Source organism: Ananas comosus, linkage group 11, assembly GCF_001540865.1.
Source record: "Ananas comosus cultivar F153 linkage group 11, ASM154086v1, whole genome shotgun sequence".
NCBI lineage: Eukaryota > Viridiplantae > Streptophyta > Magnoliopsida > Poales > Bromeliaceae > Ananas > Ananas comosus.
Genome location: NC_033631.1, coordinates 11,025,108 through 11,046,587, shown reverse-complemented (window position 1 = coordinate 11,046,587; position 21,480 = coordinate 11,025,108). Strand labels below are relative to the sequence as shown.

Sequence of the window (21,480 nt, the reverse complement as noted above, 5' to 3'; positions counted from 1 at the left end):
CGGGTTTGTATACGGCGACGTGGGGGTATGGTTATCCGCTCCTTTTACGCTAGCCGAATCAACGGACGGGGATTCGAAGCCGCGCCATCAATAGCCGTACGATTTTGATCGAGCGGCTGCGGGGACGTTCCGGTGTTCCAGATAGCGATGCTCCGCAGGAGCATCGGAATCAACGGTTCTGATTGGTGGGTGGAGAGGCGGGTCTTACGAGAAATTATTGCTGGAACTCCGTCCACCACATAGCTTGTGAACCGGAATTTATTCAGAAACAGAATTTTTTTAAAATTGTATTTTAGCTTCTATTTGTTGCTTTCGAAAGTTGAAATAAGATGACATCACAAATCCCAATGTGAATGTTTTACTGTACTTTTATACAAGAATATTAGAACTTTTATCATATTTGATTTTAAATCATGAATAAAAAATAAGTTTATTAAATTCTTTCGTATGAATTGAAATCTTTTTAGCTGATTCAGAAAAAAAATAAAAAATTAAATTCTAGAATTGAGGTGCGGGGATGGACACCTACGGCTGAATTTACTCTTTAGGAAATTCAAATATCATTTTTTTCTTAATTTACTTGGGGATTGGGAGGAAAAAAAATGATGAAATAGAGTGGTCCACGATATTATTGTGGACCGGGTGCACCGACAATTTTCTCGGGTTGCGGAGCAAGGAGGAGAGGCCACGTCACTAGAGGCGTGGAGGACCGGCGCACCGACAGATCGGATTGGACGGTAACGGTGTTCGGTGTTCGAGGGCGAAGAGCTCCGTGGCTGGGGACGTGGCCACGTCTCCTCCTGTTCACCGTGGGACGCGACGACGCACCGGGGAGTTGCGGAGAGCACGCACCGCACGTGGGCGTTGAGGTGACGAAGCGCCACGTGGAACCGATCGGCCGATCGGACGGCTGTGAATGGCCACGTCACGGGCCCGCGGTTCTTCGCGGGGGTTTCGTGGGATGCGCTGCGGCCACGTGGCACGGGGATCAGTTAGTAACTGAACAGTGAACGGCGAGGTATGGAATAAATAACTTCGGTGGGGCTGACACGTGGCGTGAGAATGCAACCGAAGCCGATTTGGGCGCCATCGGGAAGCGCGATGAAAAGCCGCAAATTATAAACTGCTTTAAAAGTCGGGTTTTCCCAAGAGCGGATTTAAATGTGGGCTCGCAACGTTTGAAGCGTCGTTGTAGAAATTATTGGTAATTAAATTTAATTTTTTTGAAGTACGAATATAATTTTTTTTTTTTAAGGGAGATGCTTTGGAATTCAGGGAGAGGACGAGATAATGGTCGTAGCAAGTTCTTTGTTACAGCATGGTGATTGGTTTGGGCATGTGTAAGAAACAGTTCAGCTTATTATCGACAATGACAAATGAAAAAAAAAAAAGGGATCAAAATATAAGAATTATCACAAAACTTCAAAATCTATTATATGCAAAAAAAAAATTCTGCTTACTGTACAAAATCTCCAACCATGTGATTCAATAATCCCATCCCAACGAAATTATTTGATCCCACTGTTTTGATCCTATCAAACAAATGATTATAGTAAATGATTGCCATTTTGCTAAAGTAATCAAGCCGCTTTGCCAAATGTGTTCCAATAAATTAAAAAAGCATTCGAACTAGCATTGTCTAAATAATCAGCATTAGACAAACTTTCTCGCTGTGGTTTCAGAGGACCTCACGAATTTTATGATCTAAACAGTATTCAATTTTATGATCTAAACAGCCTCTCGGAACTGTCTGCTGGTGGACGATTTGGAAGGTCAGAAATAATCTAATTTTTTGAAATATCCTACCTGATCCGATTTTGGCTGTACAAAGGCTTAAGCTGTTACTACATTCGTGAGAATTCCTCCTCCAACGATATTAGTGGTCTTTTTTTATTTATTTATTTTTTATTTTTTCATCTCCTTCGGTTTCTTCTGAGGCCCTGGCTACCTCACCTGTGTAGCCTAGTTCATCCATCCAATGAATGAAACTGGTAGCACGCTACCTATTCAAAAAAAAAAAACAGTATTCAAGGAAAACACAGGCTGAGAATCGAGCAGTTTGTTGCACTCATGTGGAGAGAGGAGGTAAAACAGATGCAGAAGAGTACACTCAGAAAGAAAAGCTAAGAGAACATTCATTTATATGAATTCTCCCAGATAACTGAACATGCAGCGAGCAGTTTAGTGATCCGATACAAATCGAGTAGGGGCCGACGCCAAAGAAAATGGGAAGAAAACAACTTCAAGATGTCGCGATGTTTCTGCTAAGTATCATTTTGTAGTAAGAAGTCCAAGAACTCATTACCCCAATCTGAACAATCGACCTTAGTCTAGAACTATAGAATGGTGGACATAGTGAGTCCGAAAACAAGTTAAAGGATCTACGGTTGCTCCAAGTGTATCTCCAGCAGTAAATCCCACATTCAACCGGAGCAAGATTTAGAACAGCATTTATGGCAGCTCAAGAAGCATTTTCAGCATAAATAACATGAGTAGAGCAATATCGAAATACTCATGTATTTAACTCGGTGTACTAGTATAAACAAATATATGTACAGCATCTTATAGTTAAGAAAGAAAATAAGCAGATACTCGAGTTCTAACATACACGAATATAAGCGCAGTTACAACGTATACTCAATGTGTTTAACTCGGTGAACTAGTATAAACAAACATATCTATAGCATCTCATACTTGTATCTTTTGCAAAAAGAAATCCACAATTAGGCGACCTTCGCCCCTTTCTAGGCTAGTTTCCTCCTAGTTTCTTCCCAGTTCATCATCTACATACTTTGAACATCCAAAACTCGTCGCGGTCATCTTACTAGTCTCCGGTGATAAAAGCGGCTTCATTTTCAGCACTCAGACACAAATCCTCTCTTTTGCAAACCTTTTCTCCTTCCCTTTCCCACAATGTCTGAGCACAAATTTGGTTTAATGAACTGCTACTGGGCTCTTTACTATCACAAACCCTCTTCTCAAACCTCTTCAATTTCAACTGATTAAGTGGTACCTTATCATCCATCTCATCATCATCCTCACTATCACTACTCACCACATCATAAAAACGCTTCCTTTGCGCCGATACGGCCATCGTTGAAGCAGTCCCCCTGGATCCAGAACAAATCACATTCGAATTCGCATTAATCTCTTCATCATCGTCGCTAATGACAATAAACCCTAGCTGACGAGTCTCCTCGCTCGCCCTAATCTTCCCAATTTCCTCCTCTTTCGCCCTAATCTCATCCAGCAACCTCTTCTCCCTCCTGCGCAACACCCCGACCTCCCCCTCCAAATCCGCGCGACCCCTCTCCGATCGGTCGTACCTCGCCTTCAACCGATCGAACCTCACTCTCTCCTCCGCAATTTTCCGACCGAGCTCCACGATCGTCCCCTCCGATTTCGCGAGATCGGCCTTTAGGGTTTGTTCCCGAGAACTCAGAATCCTCGCCACTTCCCAGAAGTCGGAGTTCCGGAACGAGGACTTGAGGAGGGAAACGAGCTGCGTCGGGGCGAGGAGTTCGAGTTCCCGTGAATGGGCGGGGAAGTCGTCGGGCTCGTCGGAAGTGGCGGAGGTGGAGTCGGTTGAGTCATTTCGCGCCATTCGAGTCCGAGTACAAACTCCAAAGTAGAGGTGAGGAGGAGGAGGAGGAGGGGTAAAATGGTAAAATGACAAGCCAAAAAATGGGAGGAAGTTATAAGCCGCAGAGAGAGAGAGAGAGAGAGAGAGAGAGAAAGAGAGAGAGCGAGATAACGGAGGTGAAGCGTCGGGAAGGACTTCTGAAAATGGGCCGGCCCAAAACGATCCTGACCCAGCCCGGTTTCAAAATGCAGAGATTTAGTTATATATGAGTTAAAATATTTCTAGAAGCATCAACTCTCCAGTACTCCCGCGTAGCATCTATTGATGAAATATCTGAAGTTGACAATCGATACTAGTGAATGTAATATACGTTACATAAACTTTCTAAAAACACTATTTGCCTGTTATTCAAGTTGTCTCAAAATTAACAAATTTTAACCGCTTGTATAAAGTGTATTTGAGACTGTTTGATTACTAGGTAGATTAAGTCAAATATCATAAAATTTGAATCCTAAGAAGGTCATGAGACGTAAAATGGTATTTAACCATGTCGATCATCTATTCAGATATTTCTTCATCAAAAAAACGGAGTGCAAGTGTCAAGAAATTGGTATTTTTATAATTAAATTTCAGCTATGCTTTAAGTTAAAAAAAACAACTTACAAGCATACTAGCTAGTCATATGTAATAAATATAGATAATATCTAGTATGTTTCTGAAAATTTCTGAAATATCTAATTTATCTTTTTTTTTTAAATATATCCTTTCTATAGTTCTCCATTGTTCAAAAATATTCTCACTGTTAATACCTGTTAAGTTATCTCAGATTAAACCGGGTTAAATTTTTATCCGAACTAAAAAAAATTAAAATATATTTTTTGTCCTTAACTTAAGAGCAAATAATAAAAGCTGGTGATAATAGAAAGATATACTTGACAAAAAATCAAAATATTTTTTTTTGCTCCTATATTAAGGGCAAATAAGAAAATTAGGTGATCGTAGAAGCAAATATTTGAAAGGGTAAAATAGTAATTTCATAGAAATACCGACCATCCCTAGTGTAAATGGCAAATGGCTTGGTGGTTGGTACCCGAGATCCCGAGCTAAGTTTATTTCTAAATGAAATAAATGAAGCGGATAGCATACTACCTATCTCTCAAAAAAAAATAAAAATTTCACAGAGATAACAGTTATTGCTAACCGTTTACTAACAGAAAGTTTAGAAATATATTTAAAATAACTTAGAATGTTAAAAGAATTTATTTAATATTAGCATTTTAAGAGGGATAAATCAGAAAGTCGAAAAAAAGATTTTATACAACAGCTGATCAGTATTGGATTTCTAAAAGCATGATTTTTATACATAGACTCGTCAGTCAGCTGCTGTATACCACACTAATTATCTCATATAAATTTGAAAATTTTAGTTTTGAAATCTTAAATACCTCAATTGTGGACAGGTATGCAGGACAACATCTAAGGAAAAATGACAACATTTCATCAATCATCTTCATCATGTAAAAAAGCATTACAATAATTTATATAGATATAGTTTAACTTAAGAGATTATGTTATATTGGTTGGATTTTTTATCATTTTTTTAGTGACCAATATACCCTAATGTCTTCTAATATGATTTATTTTGTGGAATTACATAAAGACCTTCTCCCAACCTGGAATAATAATGTAACTTGCAGAAGAAAGGTTAATTAAGGGCAATAAATCTCATGTGGGGAACTCTCAATCCTATTGACATTATATTAATTGCTGTTTTATTTTTATTAACTTTTTTAATTTTTTTAGAAGTTTTTTTTTTTTATTAAAGGCTTTTTAACCTTTTTAACTTTTTTGGGGAACTCTCAATCCTAATCACTTGCTCGCTGGCATTAGCATTAACCCACATGACGGACCGTTCCTAACGCAAGTGGCAAAGGATTTGACGGTTGGTAACTGAGATCCCAAATTCGAATCCTAGTTAATTTACATTTCTAGCTAAATTTATTTCTAAATAAAATAAACAAAACAGATAGCATGCTATCTATCTCTCTCTAAAGTAAAATTAAAAAAAAACATCAACCCACATGCAAAAACCGCACGGGATCTGCAAATTTCATGCCGTTAATCCGTGTTGTATGGTTGTATACTTGTATATATCCTACCCAACATTTAAAAGGAAAAAATTTATAGAACTCTCCCAACTATAGACTACTCTGAAAGAGATCTCTCAATTATTTTTATTTTAATTAATATTATTCTTTTTTAAAATTTTGTTTTTTTTTAATTTAACTTAATTGTATTGTATTAGTTAAATTTAAAACTTTTTAAAATTTGATATTCTGCTTAAATTTAACTATGAACGTTTTTTTTTTTTCAATTGACAGAACTATAAATTTTATCAACTGGTGGGAAAAAAAAGGTAAAAATGTATAGAACATGCATGAACTTCAATCTATTTTGATTCAACTATTTAAATTTTTTTTTAAAGTTTGATTTCGTTATTGAATCTTTCAATTTATCTGATATAAGCGATTTAATGCTTCTTTCGGTATCAATTTTAGGCATATTATTTTTTTAATAAAATTATAGTTGCATAAATTATATAAAATATGCTAATTAAGACCATATAAATAAATAGTGTATTCAAAATTTAAAGTTTAAGCGCCATTAAATGATTCAAACCAAATAAATTAAAAAAATTTGATAGTAAAATTAAAATTTTTAAAGATTGAATAGTTGAATCAGAATAGGTAAGTTTCACTTTTTTTAAAATTAAAAAAGGTGTGTTTCAAAATGCACCAAAGGTGAGGAGTCTCTGTACAATTTTACCAATTTTTGAAAGCATCTGAACCGTACATCTCAACATTTGTCTCAATTGCTGGTATTGTCCAATGAGAATCGCTTCCACTGTTGGGGCCCACACGGGACGGGCCCACTCATCACATGGTCCGCAACCCTGTACCTTGCACACTTTCAAAGAGCGCGACGTGGAATACAAAACTGAAATCCGCGAATATAGACCGTCCGATCTGGAAGTCATCGGTCTTTGTGTACTTAACGAGGATCCGACGGCCAAACATAAAGTGGACCCCACCTGCCTATTCTGGCGGGAAGCAAAAGCACGCAACCAATCAGCGCGAGCCGTCGCAGCCCCGACTAGCCGGCTGTAGCTGCCTCGCGGTGGAGAAGTTGTCCCCTGGACCTGGTCCACCACATCTACACCTTTAAATCCGCCTCATTAAATCATTATGTGATCTGTAAATGACCCTTTTTTTTATTTTACCGATTGTAATATTTTTATATTTTTCTATTCGATATACTTAAAATCATCGGTATGTAACTCAAGTTGAAAAGTTGTGAAAGAGGTCAATGAAATTATGAAATTATTTACACTACTGTAAGTGAAGAGGTTTGATTATTTTCATGCTTGATTAAAATTATGAACAGTCTATTAATAAAAACACAGAAGTTCCCAACATCATCAGCCTTTGGTAACGATATAATTAGTTGATAACAAATTTGCCATTACAAATTTAAAACATACGATATTTCTTAAATGTTATAAATTTATTAAATAAATTATTCCTAAATGATCATATTTCGAGACGTATTTGTCTAATCTTATATGAAAAAGATACTAGGTTGAAGATTCAGACTAACATTCGGTTTGAGAGTATAAGAGAATTCGACGCTATATATTTTAACATCTAAACATCAAACGATCCAAAAAATTAAATTCTTTTTTTAAAATTTTAAAAAAAGTTTAGAATTGGATTAATTCAAAACTTAAGTTTATAAATAGAGATATCTTGCCTATATATATATATATATATATATATATATATATATATATATTATATATAATGCTAGTTGTATATAATTATATTTATATTAAAAATAAAATTGAATGGTGAATCTTTTCAAATATATTTAGTAAATATTTTTTTGAAAGTCTTTGGCGGCCGGGGAAGATACCAACGCCGGCGACAAAGATTCCACCACGCACGTTCTCGCTCGGCTTAGCCGGCTACTACGGACCAAGGGCCTAGCAACCTCGTTCGAGTATCGTGGTATATTCGTAATAAAGTCGAAATTGGTGGCATATGCGTTTCGATAAGTTCCAAAACCACAATGCCTCCTCCTCTACCACACACTGGATGACTGGATCCCTCTCTCTACTCTACTGATATCCCCAGATGTTCCCCCCCCCCAAATATTAAACAAAACGCTCCAGGTGCTCGTTCTCTCTAACGCTCCTCCCAAATTTCCCCCTTTTTTTTAATTTTAATTTCAATTTCTTTTCTTTTAGGTTCAAATCACCGTACCTCCATCAATATTTTTCGTTCGATTTAGATCGTAATTGGGAGAGAGTGGTGTTCGGTTTGATTTGGATCGCCGGGAGAGGATTAGAAGAAGAAGAAGAAGAAGAAGAAGACGAAGAAGAGGAGATTTGAGGTATTTTCATTTGAAATTTTTGTTCTGGTTTTGCTTTAGTATAGATCTTAGATTTGGTTTTGTTTGTATATTTAATTTTGACGTAGGTGGGGATTTTTTCCATTGTAATTTTGATGATTGTTAAGTGGAGATGGGAGAAGAGATTAGAAGATTGAGCATGGAGTTTGGAGAAACAGAGTTATAGTATTTAATAATCCCTAACCATTTTATTTTATTGTTGGGGTTTTGGTTTTATTGCTCGTTACGGGGGTGTTTGGATTGATGTAATTGCAAGCAATTCGGCCGTAAATCGAGTTCAGTAAGAGTAGAAATATTAGTTTTTATAATTATCACGACGATGTTGAGGCGGAGATCCACCACCAAGAAATGGAAACAGTTTACCTTCGGAGCCGGCCGGAGTCGTCTTTTGAGGAGAGATCCAAAATACAGCCCACCGCGGTGGATCTCCTCGGCATCATCATGGTAGATGCCCAGTGTAATGTTGCTAGACTCACTAAACTTGACTTACATCGAAGTAGGTTTTACGACAATCCAAACCCCGACCCTAGGAAAAGAGTTACGGCTGCGGTGATAAGGGGTGCAAAAGGGCAGTGTCAATTATTCGTTGAAATTAAGCAGTGTTATCATCAAAGCAACTATTTACCAACTTCAGATTTCATTTTATATTTTTACTCGAAAACAAAAACCTTAAACCTTTCTTTTCAAATATAATTTGTACGCAATTGAATGTACCGGCGGATGAACTTTTCCCTTGTAGTTACTTTTTGTTACTTTCCGGATCATCTATTCTCTTAAGAACAACTAAAATAGGGTACTACTGAGTTTGCATTTTTTCCTTTTAGTCCGCCGATACCGGTGAATCCAATCACGTAGAATTTGAGTTGACCTAAATGAAATATGTAAGCGATCCCAAATGGTGCCTTAAATTTCTGTTTTGAACTTGTCAAACTACTGTTTCTCTATAACTAGGAGAGAGCAACGAAATAGTCGTTTCGTACAACTAGCAAGTCACATATCTAGAATAGCTTAGTTAATTTGGTATACCATATACCTACCTTTAAGAAAGAAGTTGACAAAATTGCTACATAATGGTTGAATTTGATCAATGTGAGAATTGCACCAGAATTTACCTTTATGTCCGAACTGTTGTTGTTGTTTTTTCTCTTTGCTGTAAATGTTTATTACAAGAGAACTTGATTTTAGTGACTTTTGAGAATACCTATGATTGCACTATTATTCTAATATATATATTACTCTTGTAGATCACTGCAAGAAGACCTAGTTTGGAGCTGGCAAAATCTCTGTTGCCTGTACCAAGTGCCGGAGCTCAAATACAGCGAAGTTGATGGAGTTCAGAATTTCTCAAAGATAACTCTCGAACTGAGCTATACAGAGGTCATCAAACATGACGAAGAAACACAGATTTAGGAACTTTTTATCTTCCATAGTTGGGGATCACATTCATTCTGATAACTCTCATTTACTGGACAAGAAGAAAGGTAATAATTTGCGTAAAGTTTCTCACCCTTTAGATTATATTATAAAAATTAAGTGCTTTAGTCAGCTGTATAGATTTTGTGCCTTTTCTCTGTTTGCTTGATGGACTAAGAGGACATGCTTCAGATGGAAAAAAGGGTTGCAAAACTTTCCTTTTGATAGTTGGAATGAGTCCAGAAATTTCAGTTGGTTGACTTTTTTGTCAATTTTGCTGTAAATAAATAAAAATATCTTTTTTATTGTGTTTAATAGAACTGCAAAATATCTGTGCTTTTTTATCGGTTGAAAATCATTTCTGCTTATGCTCTTCCCATGATCAATGATCATCGTTTGATGCTAAATTGTATGTAGTTTGAGACAATCATTTTTATTAATATTTTTTCGTGCAGATATTGAGAAGAATGCAGAGAAAATACAAAAGCTCTTAGGGGAGGAGCATGGTCCAGATGTCTCTGTGGATTCAGTGGATAAATCTGAGCTAGCTTCTCTTTTTAATGATTTTCATAAGGGTTACAAAGATTTCTATGAACAATATGAGCAGTTGATTGAGAGCCTAAAGAAGAAAGCCCACAACAAAAGAGGAGGCAGCTCAAGTGATTCGGATTCATCAGATTCAGATGCAGAAGAAAATTCTAAAGGTCGCAAACCTCAGTTAATTCCTTTTCAAGATTACCAAACTCTCCAGGAGCAATTAGAGTATACAAGAAGGGAAAAATTTGAACTCGAGAATCAAGTTGACAATAAAAGTGCCAAGATTCTTGAGCTTGAAAAACTCAAAGACAAATTGCTCGAGAGTGTTGATATCTTGCAAGCTGAGAAGGTAATTCTTAACGAAAAAGTGGAGGCCTTCCTGAAGGAAGAGATTCATTTGAATGAAAGGATACGAAGTGCTCACGAAGAAAATGAAACACTGCGAGCAGAAAAAACAGAAGCCTTTAGCAAGTTACATCAGGCTGAGAAACTCATAGAAGAATGTGAACTAGAGAAACGTCAGGTGAAAGAAGAATTGGTGAAATTTGAAATGGGAATAAAAGTTTTGAAACAAGAAGCGGAGGAAAGAGCTTTGCTAATTGCCGAGTTGAATGAGCAAGTAAATGATGCAATTAAGCAGAAGGGGTCATTAGAAGCTGAAAACATTGAATTATTGAACAAGATAGATAAGGCAGAGAAAGCGTTAATGGTCCTCAGAGATGAGTCTGATGTAAAATTAAAATCAGTAACAGAGGAGTTATCTTCAAAGAATGAGCAGTTGTTATCTGAGAAAGAAAGCTTGAAGCTTAAACTGGAAGCTGTAGAAGAAGAGAAAAGGGGCTTAATGGCCCTCAGAGAGGAGTCTGATGTAAAACTAAAATCAGTAACGGAGGAGTTATCTTCAAAGATTGAGCTGTTGTTATCTGAGAATGAGAGCTTGAAGCTTAAACTGGAAGCTGTAGAAGAAGAGAAGAGGATCTTGACGGATCTCAGAGATGAGTCTGATGTAAAACTAAAATCGGTAACGGAGGAGTTATCTTCAAAGATTGAGCTGTTGTTATCTGAGAATGAGAGCTTGAAGCTTAAACTGGAAGCTGTAGAAGAAGAGAAGAGGGTCTTGATGGACCTCAGAGATGAGTCTGATGTAAAACTAAAATCAGTAACGGAGGAGTTATCTTCAAAGATTGAGCTGGTGTTGTCTGAGAGTGAAAGCTTGAAGCTTAAACTGGAAGCTGTAGAAGAAGAGAAGAGGGTCTTGATGGACCTCAGAGATGAGTCTGATGTAAAACTAAAATCAGTAACGGAGGAGTTATCTTCCAAGATTGAGCTGGTGTTGTCTGAGAGTGAAAGCTTGAAGCTTAAACTGGAAGCTGTAGAAGAAGAGAAGAGGGTCTTGATGGACCTCAGAGATGAGTCTGATGTAAAACTAAAATCAGTAACGGAGGAGTTATCTTCCAAGATTGAGCTGGTGTTGTCTGAGAGTGAAAGCTTGAAGCTTAAACTGGAAGCTGTAGAAGCAGAGAATAGGGTCTTGATGGACCTCAGAGATGAGTCTGATGTAAAACTAAAATCAGTAACGGAGGAGTTATCTTCCAAGATTGAGCTGGTGTTGTCTGAGAGTGAAAGCTTGAAGCTTAAACTGGAATCTGTAGAAGAAGAGAAAAGGGTCTTGAGGGACCTCAGAGATGAGTCTGATGTAAAACTAAAATCAGTAACAGAGGAGTTATCTTCCAAGATTGAGCTGTTGTTGTCTGAGAGTGAAAGCTTGAAGCTTAAACTGGAATCTGTAGAAGAAGAGAAAAGGGTCTTGAGGGACCTCAGAGATGAGTCTGATGTAAAACTAAAATCAGTAACAGAGGAGTTATCTTCCAAGATTGAGCTGTTGTTGTCTGAGAGTGAAAGCTTGAAGCTTAAACTGGAATCTGTAGAAGAAGAGAAAAGGGTCTTGAGGGACCTCAGAGATGAGTCTGATGTAAAACTAAAATCAGTAACAGAGGAATTATCTTCAAAGATTGAGCTGTTGTTGTCTGAGAGTGAAAGCTTGAAGCTTAAACTGGAAGCTGTAGAAGAAGAGAAAAGGGTCTTGAGGGACCTCAGAGATGAGTCTGATGTAAAACTAAAATCAGTAACAGAGGAGTTATCTTCAAAGATTGAGCTGTTGTTGTCTGAGAGTGAAAGCTTGAAGCTTAAACTGGAAGCTGTAGAAGAAGAGAAAAGGTGCTTGCAGTCAGAGATTATGAGCTTATCAGGGAAGCTGCACAAAGATGAGAGCACCATAAATAGCCTGAAAATTAACTTTGAACAAATAAAAGAGCAATTAACAGCAAAAGAAGATGAAGCTAATTCTTTGGCCTCCCAATTAGAGAAAGCCCAGCTGGTAGAGTTACGAGCACAAGAATTGCTGACGGATTTAGCAAATGCGAAGAATGAAAACTCTGAGTTGTTGGTTAACTATGAAAGCCTGAAGCGTGAACTAGAATCTATGGAGAAGGATACTTCCGTGATTAAACAGATGCTGGAAGCAGCAAAAGACGAAAACCAATCATTGGGATTGGAAATTGATAGTCTAAAAGCTGAGAAAGAACAGCTAGTTGTTGATAAATCTCAGTTGGAGATCCAGATCAATAATATGAATCTTGAACTAGAGGCAGTGAAACACCAGCTAAATGATCGGAACAGAGAATTTGGTGGTTTAGTGGAAGAAAAAGATAAGGTGAACTTTGACAATTCAAGATTGGCTGATGAGTTAAAGAAGGCTGATGTTACCGTAAGAGAACTAGAGAAAGAGGTTGAACAGTTGAAAGAAGAAAACTCAGTACTATATCAGTGTAAAACCAAACTAGAGGAGTATGAGAAGATCGCTGATTCATGCAAGGCTGAAATAGAACAGCTAAACTATGTCAATGCTAAGCTGCAGGTTGAACTTGATGGTGTGAGTCTCAAACAGGAAAGAGCAAACAAGCAATTGGATGAACTGAACAAGGAGATCGTGGAATTACAAGAAGTAAAGAATAGAACTGTCTCAGAATTACTCGAGTCAGAGGCTCGTGTCAGGAATCTTGAGAGTGAGTTGGAGCAACTGAGGGAGGAGTTCTCCATTTTGCAGAAAGCTAAGGATGATTTGCACAGAAATAATACCAATTTAGATAGAAGATTGGAAGAGAGAGGAATCGAAGTATTATCCACTCAGGAGAAACTTGATGCAATGACAATTCATACAAACAATCTCCAAAAGGAGCTTGATTTGCTATCCGCCCAAAAGAGTGAAGTGGAAGAGGAGGTGAAAATAATTAGTAGCAGATGCTCAGAAAATATGCTTTTGATGAATAATTTGGAAGAGAAACTAGCAAGCAAAATTGTCAATCAAGAAGCTCGCCTTGCAGACATTGAAGGTTGTTTTAATGAACTTTCTAAGAACTGTAAGCAACTAAAAGCTAGGTTTAGTGAGCTGGAGATGAAGCTAGAGACTCTGGAAAATCTTAGCATAGAGCAGAATAAAGAGATAAGGAAGCTAGAGAACAGCCGCAAGGAACTTGTGGAAAAACTTAAATTTTCTGAGATTGAAAAGAATGATGCATATAAAGAGATAGCAAAGTTGCGTGGTGACTTTGAAACACTTGATTTCCAGCTTCGCCTATCAAACCAGAAACTTAAAATCACCGAAACCGAAAGCAGGGATAAAGAAGAAACTTACAAGAGATTGGTGACAAATTTGCAGGAGAAAGAGCGGGAACTAGGAGAAGAAACACTGATGTTTTGTCTGAGGTTGTCTTCGTTGGAAGCCCAGCTCACACAAACGAATGAAGATGCCGAGGTGGGTGTTTCAGCTTTGCGAAACCGAGTTAATGAATTTGAGTCAGTATTTGCTCGGAAATCTGCCCACTTCATGGGCCGATTACATGAATGCTTAGAGGAGCTAAAGATCTTGAGAAAGAAATTGGGTAATCATCTTCATGAGAAGGAGGTACTAGAGAATGAGAAAAATGCGCTGGAAATTAGATTGAGAAATAAAGATCGGATAATCTCCAGCTTGAAGGATGAGGCCAGGAATGTCGAAGCTAAATTGGCTGAAAAAGAAGATGAAATGGCAGCTAGGAATGAAGAGAAAAGAGAGGCAATAAGGCAGTTGTGCTTTTTGATCGACTACCACCGCGAAAATTGCAATCATCTTCGCGAGTATGTCTCTGCAACACTCAAAAGAACCCGTCGCTAATAGATTAGTCCTTAGTCCCTGATCTTTCCTATATTCCTTTTCGTCATTCACTTTTATATTGGTTATTGAGGCGAATAGCATTTGTACTTTGTTAGAATGTACAAATTGTGAAGTTGTTGTCTATAAATCGTTAGAACATCATTCTTTAATAGCATTAAGCTATTAAAGTTAAGTTTTGAGAGAATAATGATTGTTTCACCATCTAACTGTCTGAGCTTCGAAACGAGCCACTTCATGGGTCGATTTATATGTGCCTTAAATGCCGAGGTGGGCACTTTGTTTTTCGAAAAAGAGATATGATATATATATATATATATATATAAAATCTTTGATAGCTCATTCTCGAGATATTGTGGAGGGACGAAAGGGAACTACTTTGTGAGCTTTATAAAGAGTCTCCTACAAACAAACAAACAGCTGTTGTGTTGATAAATTTATATTATCTTAAATTTTGTGCTTGAATTTTTAGATCCCTGATGTACCAATTTTTTTTTCACATTTAGAGATCTGATTCAACCTTCCGTCGTTGATGAGCTGTAGAATTGATCTGCGTGCAGGGATTGCTAGATTCTCTATCGTGCCTGAATTTTTCTTGCACAACTAGGGTGCAGATCTTAAAAATGTAAGAGGATATCAACCGTAGATCTTCCTTCTCTGTATTTCGTTTTGTCTTAACTGTTGATGGCTTAAAATGAGTCTCATTTTCGGCCACAGACAGTTCTTCTCTATTACAGCTATTTTACATAAGATTTATAATATTTAACCAAATATCTCCGTATTATTATATGAAAAGAATATAAAAGATAATTTTTTTAGAGCATTATTTCACTATAAAATAATTATTTTACTGGTGAATAAACTCGTCTGTACAACTGTTACAATAAAAAAAACAAAAAAAAAATTCCACAACAGCATCGGGTAGAGATCATCTGACGTGGAACCGGAACCACATTCGACAAGTTTAGACCGTCCGATGCTTTACTAAAACTTTGATCATGGACCTCCTAAAGATCGGACGGTTGAGCGCGTAACGGACCCCTCCCACCCAATTGTGGCGGGAAGCCGAAGTGGGCGACAAACCGGCGCGAGCCGTCTCCGGAACAAGCGCTGGCGCCTCCCGACAGAATTCAGAAAAAAAAAAATCAATTGTATTATTTTCTTTTAGTTTTTATTTCTAACTCAAAACCAATTTATATATTAAATTGTTCTATTAAATTGCATCAATCAAGATGAATGAAAACAGACCATTTTATTCTCACTATTAATTATTTCTTGGTGTATCTTTGAAACTCAATTTTTGACCACTAAAAATAATTATTATTTTCTTAATTTTCATAATACAAAATTGACATCTTGAGAGGTTAGAAGAAAGAATGTAGAAAACTTAAAAATTGTAACTTAATTATAAAAAATTCTAATTAGCTAAAACAAATGCATACAAAATTTAAAAACTTATTAAGAGAATGGCCAATGGCTATGCTATGCTTCTTTTTTTATATATTTTTTCTCAGGGAATTTTTTTTTTTTTTAAAAGAAATGGCCATACGTGTGGCTAATTTCTACGAGCCGGCTCGCGCCGCCACAAAAACACCGAAGAAACGAGCGTGGCGTATTCGTAATAAAATCCAAACCTGGTGGCAGTTACGTTACCACAACTCCCCACTACAAAAACCCCCGACTCTCCTACTTCCACTTCATCGTCCCCCTCTCCACTTTAAACTCGTTGCGTACATCTCCTTATTCTCTATTCTCTCTTATTCTCTCTCTTTCTCCCTCCCTATTCTAACCCTATTCTCTTCCCTGTTCCTCTTTTGTTTGGATCGTAAGAAGTAGAAGAAGAAGAGGAGGAGATTGGTGTTTCGTTGGCTTCGGATCGATCATTGACAGGATCGGAAGAAGAGGAAGGAGAAGAGATTTCTGGTTTTTTATTTTTCCTACTTTTTGATTCGTTTTTAGTAGTTTTTTTTATCATTTATGGTAGTAATTTGCATACTGCATGTGAAATGGATTGAGACAAGTTGATTACTCGGCATGCGATGAGTGTTCTTGGATCGTTTAGTTGGGAGGCTTGCTTTTAGGTTTTCGTTTCTATATTTGATGTGCCTTGGGATCTATTGTGATGATTTGAGATGATTAACTGTAAGGATCAAGCACGGAGAGGAAATCATAGCATAGTCACTTAATTAGTTACACATTTAGATAAGTAGATTACTCTGCATTTGATAAGTGTTCTTGGATCGTTTAGTTGAGAGGTTTGCTTTTAGAGTTTCGTTTGTGATGCTGGATGTGCGCTGGGATCTATTGTGATGATTTGAGTTTACATGATTAATTTGCAAGGATCTACCACGAAGAAGAAATCATAGCATAAATCACTTAATTAGTAACAAATTTATCTTATTTTTGCTCTTATTTTTTTATGTTTTATTCATTTTTTTTATTGCATGATGCTACTATTTGGATTATTATTGTTGTTGTTGTTGTTGTTGTTGTTGGAGTAGATTCTTGGAAGTAATTTTATATATCTTGTGCTCTTGTGAAGAATTAATTGTCCGAGTCCAAATAGGGATATGGATGTGCTCTAAGATGGCTTTTAGGGGGTCTAAATTGAGCTTAATTATTGCCTCGATTTCCTTGTTGGATTGAGCTCTGATTGTGTGTTTGCACCATTCTTTTGTCTTTTTCCTTTCTTGTTTTGGGGATTGGATGTGCTTAGATCATTCTTTAAGACTAGTAACAAGGATCATTAAAGAAAATGTATGGTTGTGGTTGATTAACGAGTGAATAGAGAAAGTAAGAGACTTGGGTTCTTGATCTGGCTTACAAACGTCGTGAGATGTTTGTCATTTTCAAGCACCGAAGCATTTTTGTTTTTAATGTTTGGAATTGATCTTAATAATTAAAAGAAGCATGCTATAGTATCTATTCTTTCTTCTTTTTCTTTTTCTTTTTTTTTTTTTTTTTTTTGGTTTTGCTAATTTCATCTTTCCTATCTTAAATAATTGATTCTTTGCTTTTCAGCTACAACTGTTTCTTAGGAGAAATGGTGCCATTAATGACTCTATGAAAAACTTGTTATTGCATTACCAATCTGCTTGTTATTCATGTAGTTCAATGTTTGCAAATCCTGGAAAAGACTCCTTTTCCCATGATTTGTTGAGTGCAAGAGATCAAACACAGCAAAGCCAGAAAGGACATAGGATTTCTAAAGACAATTCCAATAGTAAGCAAAGCAGAGGTCATCAACATGACAAAGAAGCAGAGCTTTGAAGAGCTGTTTTCCATATTAGGGGTTGACATTCATTCTGATAACTCCCATATACACGAAAAGAAGAAAGGTAATTCTTTGCAAATATCACCCACACTATGTAATCATATTTAGATCGTCTAGGATGCAGAGTCTGACCACATAACATGCTTTCCTATAGCAGTTAGAAGTAATCTTTCATTCCTCAGACTATGATTTGTACTGAAAAAATAAGAATTTTTCTGGATTATTACCTTATTAGTTAATCATCTTATGATATTTAGCGTAATGTAATGTGATGGAAAAAAAACTTTGAATTTTTTCTTGTTGCTTTCAGACATTCAGAAGAACGTGGAGAAAATATTGAAGCTAATAGAAGAGGGCAACGAAGCAAAATCTGAGGCAGTTTCCCTCATAAAGGATTTTCACAAGGGCTACGAAGATCTCTATGACCAGTATGGGCAGCTGATTGAGGGCCTAAAGAAAGAAGGTAATGTGAGCTTATCGAATCAGGTGAAAGAAGATGAGGCAATCATATTTCACCTGACTATCAACATTAAAGAGCTAATAAAGCTGTTAGAAGCTAAAGAAGAAGAAGTTCGTTCATTGAATTCCCAGTTTGAGGAAGAAGGACAAAAATTAGTGATGAAACTAACAGACTTGCAGATTGAACAGTCTGAGTTGTTGGCTGAGTATAACCAATTGAAGCACGAACTGGATACTGAAAGAAGGGATGCTTCAGATATTAAACAGAAACTCGAAGCAGCAAAAGGCGAAAATTTGAAGAATATTGACGAGTTAAATGAGGCCAATAGTACAGTGAAAAAACTAGAAAACAAACTGAAACAGTTGAGAGATGAAAATTCAATACTAAACCAGAGTAAGATCAAGCTAGAGGAGGCTGAGAAGATTGCTGATTCGTGCAAGGCTGAAATACAACAGCTAAGGGATGCAAATACTAAGTTGCAGGTTGACCTTGGTGCTGCAATACAGAAACAGGAAACAGCGATTTCCCACTTGGATGATCTGAAAAAGGAAAACATGGAATTACGTGAAGGGAAAAATATGAGTGCCTCAGAATTATCATCGGCAGACACTAAAATAAGGAACCTTGAGGGTGAATTAGAGCAAATGAGAAAGGAGGCTTCTACACTGCAGCAATCAGAGAAAGACTTGTACAGAAAAAATTCTGATTTAGAAAGCAGATTGAAAGCTACCCAGGAGAAACTTGATGAAAACACTATGCATGCAAACAAACTCCAAAAAGAGCCGCACTTCCAGTCTACCCAGAAGAGTGAAGTAGAAGAAGAGGTGAAAAAACTTGAACAGAGGTGCTTGGAGTACAAGCTTCTGATGAAAAACTTGGAGGAAACGCTAGCAAGCAAAATCTTGGCTCAAGAAACTCGGCTATCATACCTTAAATGCTGCATCGGTGAGCTTGGTATGAACTATAAGCAACAAAAAGATGTGTTGAAAGAGATTTTTGTGAAGATTCAAACTCTGAAGCTAGAGAAGGACTTCAAGGACCATGCTGAAAAACTTAAGCTGGAAACTGTGGTGTTCTCTTCAGAGAATGAGCAGTTGTCATCTGAAAATAGGAACTTAAATCTTATACTGGGAACTGCAAAAGAAGAGAAAGGGAGCTTAAAATCAGAGATCATGACCCCTGCAATTGGGCTTCGAGAAGATGAAAGCACCATAAATATCCCATCAATTGATTCCAAACATCTAAAAGAGCAAACAAAAGCAGAAGATAAAGCTTATTCTTTAGATTCCCCAGAAGAGGACAAAGTAGGAAAATTATACGAGCTTTACGAGCAAATAAAGGTAGAGTGCATGAAGTTGAGGGCTGAACATGAAATACTGCTGAAAAAACTAGAAGACAGAGAAAAGAAACTTTCCCTGATAAAATGTACTCTGGATGCAACAGAATGCGAAAATTCAGAGTATATAGAAAAGTTAAAGAAGGCTGAGATTACTGTGAAAGAACAAGAAAAAAAACTGAAACAGTTGAGGGATGAGAATTCAGTACTAAAACAGAGTAAGATCAAGCGAAAGGGGGCTGAGAAGATTGCTGATTCAGGCCAGGCGGAACAGTTGTCATCTGAAAATGAAAGATTAAATCTTAAGCTGAAAGCTGCAGAAGGAGAGAAAACGGGCCTGTATTTAGATATTGTGATCTCAGAAGAAAAGCTGCGTGAAGCTGAAAGCGCCAAAAAAAACCTGATGATCGAATCTGAGCAGCTAAAAGAGCAATTAAAAGCAAAAGAGGATGAGAACATGGAATTGTTGGCTAAGTGCGAGAAACTGCAGCGTGGACTAGAAGCTAAAGAGAAAGATGCTTCAAACCTGGAAGCAACAAAAGGTGAAGATTCAAAGATTGTTGACGAGTTAAAGAAGGAGAACAGTACACTGAGAGAGCTAGAAAAGAAACTGAAACAGTTGAGAGATGAAAATTCAGTACTGGGCCAGATTAAGATCAACCTAAAGGAGGATGATCTCCTGTCCACCCAAAAGAGTAAAGCAGAAGAAGAGGTAAGAAAGCTAGAGAAGCGCAGCAAGGAACTGGCACAAAAACTTGAACTTTGTGAAACAGAGAACGCTGGTGCACGTAAAGAGATTGCAAAGCTATGCGGCGAGTGTCGAAGGTTCAAGTCCCACCTCCTCCGGAGAAACCAAACGCTTACTCGGATAGAAAAAGATTTGCAGTCTCTGCGGCAACAAAGTGATCAAGATTGTGAAAGGTTATCTTCGTTGGATGCCCAGCACAGTCAACGGAAAGGGGATGCAGAGAATGAGAAAAACGAACAGGAACGAGGAAGTTAGATTGAAAGCTGCCATTTCCTCAACGATTATGAAGAGGAGGCAGAGCTTAAGAGGAGGGTTAAATAGAAAGAAGAGGAAATGGTAGCTAGAAATGAGAAGGAAAGAGAGGCAATAAGCCAAAAGTGCTTCTTGTTTGAGCACCAGCGTGAAATTTGCAATCACCTGCATAAGCACTTCTCTGAAACTGTTGAAAGAATCACGCATTCGTAAATCACTCGCTGGTGGTGCCTATCCTTTTCTCACTTTAATTTTGGCTACTAAGAGGGGGATAGGATCTAAAACTGACGTACAACGAGGTATAGAAACTATCTTTCTTTCTTTTATTTCTTTTTTTTTTTTAACTAAATTGATACTGCACTTCATCGAAACGTACAATTCGTTCACAGGAACTTCCGAGTCTGCAAGGCATCCAAATGGTTTGAGACTTTTCTTCTTTGCAAGGTTAGTTCATTCGTGCTCTTCCAATCTTCCTTCCTCCGAAATTTGATTGCGTTCATTTTCTATCCGGATCTCTCTCTCTCTCTCTCTCTCTCTCTCTCTCTCTCTCTCTCTATTTGCGCGTTCTTTAGCCCCGAGTCTTTGAATGGCTATATGTGTAAGTGCTCGTGAATTCGTTATTCGCTTGCTGACTTAAGTCGTGATTGTCTTGTTTCATTTTTTTAATGTCATTGATGGTTAGGCGCAAGTAACATTTGCCTGCGTCGAACAAGCACGCCTGGTAATAATCCACGTCGGTTTGAGTGGTTGTGGGAGTTATAATTCTGTCTCGGCCCATTGGTTTTTTTTTGAGAGATAGATACTACCCGTTTTGTTTATTTTATTTAGAAATAAATTTAGCTGGAAATATAAATCAACTAGGATTCGAACTTGGGACCTCAGGTACCAACCACCAAGCTCTTTGGCATTTGCTCTAGGGGCGGTCAGTCGTTTTGGCCCATTGTTATCCCGAAACCATTTTGATATAAAGATAATATTGTTAGTCTCTCCACTTTGTGTCATGTAGAGTCATTTGATTTGTACAAATACCCCCTCCCAGTGACGACGTATACACGTAAATACTATAGAAGATGAACGTAATTCCTGTATGATTATGCATAAGGTCGTATACCTTACTTGCTTCAATTTTTTTAATCATTGTATACGAGTCCCGTAGAAAATTAGGGATAGATGTGGGACGTAACCAATAATCTGATG

The 21,480-nt window shown here is 37.3% G+C and overlaps 2 protein-coding genes across 4 annotated transcripts; both read left to right on the top strand.

Annotated features, from left to right (window-relative positions):
- Window positions 7,782-14,422, top strand: LOC109716923 (myosin-6-like). Of its 3 annotated transcripts, none has more exons than XM_020242539.1 (4): window positions 7,782-7,814; window positions 7,890-8,035; window positions 9,298-9,534; window positions 9,922-14,422. In XM_020242539.1, exons 3-4 carry the CDS (start codon window positions 9,441-9,443, stop codon window positions 14,214-14,216), a joined length of 4,389 nt encoding a protein of 1,462 aa, XP_020098128.1. In that variant the 5' UTR covers window positions 7,782-7,814; window positions 7,890-8,035; window positions 9,298-9,440; the 3' UTR covers window positions 14,217-14,422. The 3 variants fall into 3 exon arrangements, with proteins under 3 accessions (XP_020098128.1, XP_020098129.1, XP_020098127.1); XM_020242540.1 differs by lacking the exon at window positions 7,782-7,814 and having other exon boundaries at window positions 7,828-8,035; window positions 9,922-12,083; window positions 12,222-14,422; XM_020242538.1 differs by lacking the exon at window positions 7,782-7,814 and having other exon boundaries at window positions 7,829-8,035.
- LOC109716924 (girdin-like) lies at window positions 15,925-21,227 on the top strand. The gene is made up of 4 exons (XM_020242541.1): window positions 15,925-16,136; window positions 17,324-17,551; window positions 17,798-20,582; window positions 20,673-21,227. The coding sequence occupies exons 2-3, from the start codon at window positions 17,461-17,463 to the stop codon at window positions 20,284-20,286; spliced, it is 2,580 nt and encodes an 859-aa protein (XP_020098130.1). The 5' UTR covers window positions 15,925-16,136; window positions 17,324-17,460; the 3' UTR covers window positions 20,287-20,582; window positions 20,673-21,227.